Source organism: Channa argus, chromosome 4 (assembly GCF_033026475.1).
Source record: "Channa argus isolate prfri chromosome 4, Channa argus male v1.0, whole genome shotgun sequence".
In the NCBI taxonomy this organism is placed as follows: Eukaryota; Metazoa; Chordata; class Actinopteri; order Anabantiformes; family Channidae; genus Channa; species Channa argus.
In genome coordinates, this window is record NC_090200.1 from 30,274,671 (window position 1) to 30,282,818 (window position 8,148).

At 35.8% G+C, this 8,148-nt stretch overlaps 1 protein-coding gene across 7 annotated transcripts in view; it reads left to right on the forward strand.

The window, feature by feature from the left end:
• The window catches only part of ripor1 (RHO family interacting cell polarization regulator 1), a 58,678-nt gene extending 50,532 nt beyond the window's left edge, over positions 1-8,146 (forward strand). For 6 of the 7 annotated variants that reach the window (XM_067500550.1, XM_067500552.1, XM_067500551.1 and 3 more), the window contains exons 19-24: positions 728-889; positions 1,855-2,013; positions 2,109-2,305; positions 3,038-3,121; positions 3,601-3,691; positions 4,471-8,146. In XM_067500550.1, the coding sequence (XP_067356651.1) occupies positions 728-889; positions 1,855-2,013; positions 2,109-2,305; positions 3,038-3,121; positions 3,601-3,691; positions 4,471-4,568 (791 nt within the window). In that variant the 3' untranslated portion in view covers positions 4,569-8,146. The remainder of the gene's footprint in view (positions 1-727; positions 890-1,854; positions 2,014-2,108; positions 2,306-3,037; positions 3,122-3,600; positions 3,692-4,470) is intronic. The other variant, XM_067500554.1, reaches the window with a different exon arrangement.
• Positions 8,147-8,148: the final 2 nt, after the last annotated feature.

Consider the following 8,148-nt stretch of genomic DNA (forward strand, 5'->3'; position numbering starts at 1 on the left):
AAATACAGAGTATGATTAATGAAGCCCCAATATGTACAACAGACCACTTAATTAAAAGAGCACAGTGATTAACAACCCAAAGTACACAGTGTATGTTACTATTGAATAATGGCAAACATCAATACTCTTAGTGACATCAAGAGCTTAGTGACATATGTAAAGTACCTTGTCATTAACTTCAGTGGTATATACAGTAGTAGCACCTATATCAAACCCTTACAGCACTGCAGTCCTTAGACTGATGAAAATACATTAAACTACAGAGCCTTGTACACATCTAGTAGAATGGAAATAATAAATCTAGACAGCTTTTATACATACTCCCACAAAACCAGCATGGTGTTCTAAATTTGTTACTTTAGCAGAACATTTTACTGTGCATCCCTATCTGGATTCCTGAATACAATTAGTAAAAGACAAGCAGATCTTTTGGAATACCCAAAGTGAAAAGATAGAATTAGATACTATTAGGATAGGTAAGCATTCCCTTTTTTAAAAATGTTTCTGGCATGAAAATTAAAATGAGGAGTTTTTTTAAACTATCCAATTTCTCAGTTTTGACATGATATGTCTTTGGAAAATGTACAGTTAACAAAAGGTTCAAATTATCTGTAAATCACAATACCCAGTGGTCAGAAGAAATGACTTAATGATCAGCAGGGAAAGAATGAAGAGTAATTATTTTGTCCTTCTCTTTTTTCTCTGTCCTACCTTGTCTGCACCACAGTGATGCCACAGCTGGACCTGTGCCATGGTGCTGTGTCACTATGGCAACAATGTGTGGGGCAGGGCAGTGTATACAGCGTCTCTGCTGAGAGTTTTCTGGTCACAGTGTATACCGTCTACTCAAGCATATTGCCTGAGAGAGTCAGCAGCTTGGCCGGCATAGGTACCACAACATCTGTGTGTGTGTGTCTGTGTGTGTCTGTGTGCGTGTGTCTGTGTGTGTCTGTGTAACCCCTTTCAGACATGCACTGGCTTTCAGACATTTTCCTGACTTTATCTGGGGTGGGTGTATGTGAAACTGCAGAATGCATTACTTGGATTTTACCCAGCCAGCTCCCTAGTGCAAAGTCTCTATTATCTCCAACCAAGCTCATTTGTGAATAGAGGCGGTAATACTCTGGTATTCACCATGATTGAGTGGGTGTGTTGATGGCATCCATTTCCTGCGACTGCCTCGAAACCAGGAAACTACAAACACCCGAAGGTGAAGAATTAATTAATTCAATCCAACAATAATGTTGAACTGGAAGGACAACGAAATTTCTGAACTTCTGCTACTAAGGGCAGACCTGGCAATCACCAAACAAATACAAGAAACAGCACAAGATTCTGTGGTATACCAGATTCCAAAGCAAAACACTGTCACCTCTGCAGCTTTATTTTATCTTTATGTTCTGCCGTCTCCTCAAAGTGCCCAAGGACCACCTCTTTCCCAATTACACAAAGTGAGAACGCACTCACATCGACTATCTCCTAAAGGTACATATCTGAAAGGGAAACTCCTGACAATGCCAGGACCTGATCCTCCTGACATTATCTAGAGTTCATGTTTAAAACTGGCTTGTGTGTGTGTTTGTGTGTATGCATGTGCTTGTATTTGCTAACTAGTTAGGGCCAAAAAATTTAGTTTACTAACAAGATTGAAGGCCTGTTTATGGATTAAGATTTGCTTTTAGATTAGAATTGAGTTAGAATTTAGTTAAGGGGTTAAGGGCCTAGGGAATGCATTATGTTAATGTAAGTAATAAGATTAGAGTTATGAGCCTGTGTGTGTCTGTCTGTGCGCGTGTGTTTGTGTGTGCAAGGCATTATAGTTCATGTGCCATGTTAAAATGTATGTTTTTCCAGTGTTCTTGTGTCTGGTTGAGCGAGTGCTTAATCAGAGGTTACCACGACGAGGCAGCAACCGAGACCAAGTGACAGTGACACTGTTCCAGCTCTGGAGTTATTTAGAGGCAAACAACATCAGTGACATCGAAACACACATAACTGAACTGGCAGGAGAGGGTATTACACACAAACACACACACACACAAAGAAAATTAATACAGCTATAAGTTCAGTGAAAAATCAGTGATAATAATCAATGATTCTTCTACCAGTGTGGTTAATACACCGTCTGGAGACATCTGACCAGGATGTGATTGTCCAAACTCTACGGCATCCTGCAGAGTGCAGCCTGAGGAGAGAAGGACTTCACGCTGTGGCTAAATTACTGAAAGACCCACGAGGAAAAGTGTCAGCCTCTGCCAGCTCTGTACTGAGAAGTCTGGCTGCGCAGTCCAAACAGAGGGAGCAGGTGAGAGGATACAGCAGTGCAGAAATGTGTGTCCTAATTGTGTGTATATGTACAGAAGTAATAGTAGGACAGTAATGCTCATCCAAAAACTTACGGTGGTATTCTCTAAGAGTATAGTAAGAGTATACTATATTTTTAGTATGTTTTAATTGTATATTTTATTACAAAATTGTCTTCTTTCACATTCTCTCTATGCTTAGTATATTCTGAATCTGTATTATACAGTGTTTGAATATTTTACCATCAAGGCAGTATTTTTGACAGAATGGCCAATTTGTAATCAGAATATATAGCAGCATGTAGTGTAAAGGCCCAGTCATATTATGTTCTTGTGTTGACTGCTGGAGATGGACATGGACAACAACTGAAGATAAGGACATGGATGTGTTCCACACATGCTCACTGCAAAACATGATGACAATTCTGGTCACTACCAGCAATAAGAAGAACTCGTTGCTGAGTGTGTTATGAACAAGTTCAAAAAGCAAAAAGTAGTGGCATTTCTTATCATCAGAATACTGATTCTCTAATAAATAAATGAAATAGTCTAAATGTACGGATTGGGCTGTCAAGACTATGATAAACACATCATAAACAGAAATGCAAAAAGTACAGCAGAGTCAATATTTGCAAAAATTTGTAAAATGTGTACCACCGAAGCCAGCTGTCCTATACTCTGTGTATAAAAGACATGTTCATTCACATTACAGACTTGTACATTCTCCCCCCTAGGCTGTGGTCAGCTGTCTGGAGCTGCTGGAAGACAAAAGTGTGGACACCAGGGTTTGCGGATGCAAGGCATTAGCCTGCCTCAAGGTACTAACACATACAGTTAATGCTCTAATTCATAACTGTCTAACTCTCTCAAAATACTGTTTTAAAGGATGATTTATAAATTAATTTTATTGTTTACAATCACAATGCAGATGCTAAAACCAACACTAAATTGATGACCTATCACTTCAATCCAAAACATGTGGTTGACATAGTTTTGACAAGCGTTGCCCCACATACTCCATACTGGTATGTCCTCATAGGTTGGCTGGTTAAATGTCCATGTGTGTGATGTCTGTTGGAGTGTTTTTTGTTTTTGGACATCTAAGTTACAGGCTGACAAGTGACTAAATATGAATCGAGTAGATTCAGTGTTGGTGTTAGCATCTGTATTGTGAACAACATGGTTAATTTAGAAAATGGCCAGTTATGCTTCTGTGTCTACCTAGTGTGGCACAGAAGTGGTACAATTGAAAAGAAAATACTGCTTCTTGACCAAAATGTGTCTGTTTTCATTCCAGGCCAAAGAAAGCATTGACCAGTTGGTGTACCTTTGTCAGACAGACAAGGATGAAGTCAGAGATGCAGCCAAACAAGCGCTACTAATGCTTGGTAATAACAATTACTGTTAGTGTGACCTCTTAACATTACCCAGAAAATGCAGTAAAACCTGGTTGTTTTTAATGCATGGTTATAGGGAGTTTTAAAGGGAATAAATACAGAAAGAGGCAGTCTGCATCTGTTAGAATCATACAAACAAATATTGTAGTTTTCTTTTTGCTTCCATAATTAACTTGATTTTTATCAGTTTTCCCTGCCATCTGGGTTTTCTCACCCAAAGAGTGATGACTGGGTTACACCAGACTCAATTCAGATTTTTAGTAGTTTGTGTAACATTTTACAGAGACACTTTACAAAGTTTAGTAAAATTAATAGAAATCATTCAAATGTGCAGTTCTGATGACTGCACTTGGTAGTGGTGATAGTATGGTTTCATAAGTTTAGTAGTATAGTCTACTTTGGGTATTTGCCATAGTATAGCTTCAAGGTAATAGACATTTTTTAATCAGTTCTGAAACAAACTGTCTGGGAGCCAGTGTAATGGAACCATATAAAAATAAAAAGGTCTGGAAATCTGACAGAGTTTTAAACAAGAGATAATAAGAGAAGTAGTCAAAGAATTATTTATTCAAGCTGCCTCATCCACATCTTGGCATCAATGGGAGTGTAATGTCATAACATGTATTAATCCTAAAAAAGAGTATTTTTGCTAGGCACTAACGTCAATGTTAATTTCTCCAAGACAAATGTACTGTATCTGTATACTGACTTGTCATTCTTTAATCCACTTTTCTATTGTTTGGTTTTCTTTCATTCATTGTGTGGAGCAGGTGAGGAAGGGAAGATGGCACACAGACATGTGGAAATGTCTCATGACAGCATACCGAGACTCTTCGCTGCAGGAAGCATGGCCAGCACAGCTTTCTAACATAACACACACTGTTAGGCAGTTAGCACAACATATTGTCAATATTGTCAACACACAAATATAATGTATTGTGTATAGTACTCACATACTAATAATCTCACAAAGGTAAGCAACTCTTCTGAACACTGGGCAAATATTTCAAGTAAGTGAGAACAGACGTACCAGTTTATGTAACTACTTTGAGGAAATAGACTGTAAAGATGCTGGAAAGACAAGTGTGAATCAAAGTGAGAAATGTGTTGACATGAAACATCTTGAAGTTGCAATTGCAGATACTTTCATGTCTCTCCATGGCCCAGTCACAAACACAAGTCTTGAAAGCTATTTACAGTCTCTGTAAGATAATTTCCATTTTCATAGCCTACTGAGTGCCAAAGTTTGTATAAAATATTAGTTTCTCGTATTTTTATATTCTTTTTTTAATTATTTTAACTCTCTGAAATACTGTTTTTTTAGGGGTTAATCAGTAAGAGAAAATATTCATTTGATATTCAATGGCAGTATAGTCAGAATGCAATTTGTGAATAATACTTTCAGGAAAGTTTGAATAGAAGTGTAGAAGCAGAATATTCTTGCATGATGTTATACACTAACTATGAAAATATGTCTTTCTAAACATATATGCATAAACCTATAGCTCTCAAATGTGGATGGGGTGCTGGTTTGTTACATGACAAAAACAGGCACTTGACAATGACACTACAGAATAGTTAAGGTGACATTAAAACATGCAGTGCAACTGACAGCAGAACTATGATCTAGATTTAGGGAAGACACCCACAACACTTACAACAGCCAGGATTTTGACTCATTTGCATGCACTTCAAAAGGAATAAGCTACTGTAGGGCAGGTCATCATGTCCACATTTAAAATTGTCTCACAAAAGTTGGAAAAAATATCAGTTTGTTTGCATAAAATAGAATATTTGTAGCTAGATCAAAATGACTTCCTTTTTCACTGCAATAACAGCAAGTGGATTATTGCCATCATCGTTTGTAAAATTATCAAGACCCAATAGTGCACTATTAGTTTAAGGAACAGGTTGAGATTCTTTCAGATCTTTGAGATTCTTCCTACAATAAAATAATATTAAAAAACAAAAAAAAATAATTCCACACAGCATGTGTTGCGTTAGAGATATGTCAGTGGAGCTAGAGTCTTTTGGCATATTATATTATAAAACCACTTGTAGTGGGTTTGCATTTAAGGATTCACTGTGTTATACATAATGACATATTGCAGCAGGCAGGGATCTCTGGATTGTGTATAGCTAAGACAGCTACAGTAGACAACAAATTGGACTGGCGGACTTTATTTCTATGTCATAAGTGAAATGCTGCTGCTGCAGCTGGCTTATTAACTACAAAATGTCTTCTATTTTAAAGGATAAAAAACTGGCAACAGCTGAAAATCATCTTTACATGTTTTTTTACAGAAGGATATATAATCTATTTATATAAAATGGAATTCAATATTCTGTGTTTATAAATTGCTTCTAAAAGACTGTTCACTTGTAAATATATATTTAATGTAAAGGGACACCTTTTATCAATCCATTGTTCTTTTGTCATTCAATCAAACAGTTTGATGTACTGAGTTTTTAAATGACAGTGCTGTGGCACATCAATGTACCACTGACATATCTGCTGTAAATGGAGTAGCATTCTTATTGAAGTTTGTGGAGGACTATTTCTCTTTTGAGAAGGCAAAAACAGATCACTGAAGGAGAGACGGTAGAGATCTGATTATATGAAGTTTAGAAAGAATATGAATTCAAATTTGTTTGTGTTCATTACACCTATTAAAAGATATAAATCTAAATTGGGCCAAAACAAAACTAAGAATCAAAGGATGCAGGGATTTTACATAATTATACAATATAGTAGAATTAAGATACCAAAATCTTAACTGCCATTTACATGCTATCTGCCATTTTTCAAAGTAAACACATTCATTTACTAAGGAAGAAAACTGGAGACCTTATAACTACCAAAGTTGTAATGATCTTTACAAGATCTGTATAATCTAATTACAATTTTGTAACATAAGATTTGCAGTTGTGAAATGAAAACTTTGCTGATTCCGAGATGCATGTTGTTTGTTCATAATTTTTTAATGTGGTTACATAATTTTGTGAAACTAAGTAATATTTTAGCACAATGGCTCTTTTTATTTTATTTGGTAAATGCAAGTCTCCTCCACTCCACACAGCAAAGTTTAGTGTTTTAGATTTTTGAGTTGTGCTTTACACAAGGCAACATGGTTTTATTTTATTTGAATACAGGATCATCACAGTATACATCCTGTTTACAGCAGTAATTTAACAAAATGTAAACAGAGCTGACGTTCACTTTAAAGTATTCAAGTATTTGTAACCTTATATTGACATTGTACATGTTGAAGAATTTACAACATTGTATGTTTTGGACTAAAGTCAACTTGAAGTCAAGAATGTGCTTTTAATTATTGGATCAGCTTTTAGTATTTTTAAAAACTTTTGAATCACACAATACATTGATCCTCTGACTTCTCCAGTGCCATTATCAGGTAAAATTTCTGTTTGACCTAGTAGTTTATAATTAAATATGTACATTTAGTCATTTAGCAGACGCTTTTATCCAAAGCGACTTACAAGAAATGTAAAAACTGTATGTTAAAAATGTTGGTGAACACATTTATTAAAATCATTATGTTAGCAATTTGTTCTGAGCACCGCTGTGCCTATATGTACAGTCCTAGTCCTACATTGTATAGCTGTAGACACCCTATTCGGCTGTTCCTTGAGCTTTCATACCACTGCCCACAATGTTAGTCTGACTTCTGACAAATTGAACATGTGAAAACCGACATATTCCAAAAAGTAGTTTTGTTGAGTCCAGCACATAGATACATCTATAGGTTGCCAATGTCCAATGTGCCAACTTCCTTTGAGTGCCAATAGGTAGAAAAGCGCTATATAAGTGCAGACCATTTACCATTTACCATTTACTTTAGACTGACTTTGATCATCTTACCAACACGGAAGGGTAATGAGAATCTACTTCCTTTTGACAAACAAATCTTTAATAGAGTCTTGATGCGAAAATATAAAATTTTCTGATTATAGTTAGAAACGGGATTTAATTAATCAGAATTTGGACAGAAGAATAAAATCTGATAATATATCCAGAAATTTAAGATAGAAGAATTTACTAATTTTCTTAATAAACTCTGACCTCAGTCTTAGTATTTAATATTCAGGGACTAATCTTACAACAGCTATGTTTCCACACTGTTCCAATTGCATATCAGTTGAAAACCTAATTATTCCAGTGTTACACACTTTGTATACTGTGCATGTGCTGTAAGTTTCTATAATACCACAACAATGTGCAGCTGTACCTCTGCATCTCAGCGTTTCAGTGTTAAAGGTCCTTGAGGTTTTATAGTAATAACATACAGTAAAGCACAGCTCAAATAATTGAAGCAGTGAAAAGGCCACTGCAGCACATTATTTTATTTCCACATTTGATAAAAACATTGGAAACAAAAAATGTATTTTTAAAAATATATATTCTATTAAAATGTGTTGAAAGAATG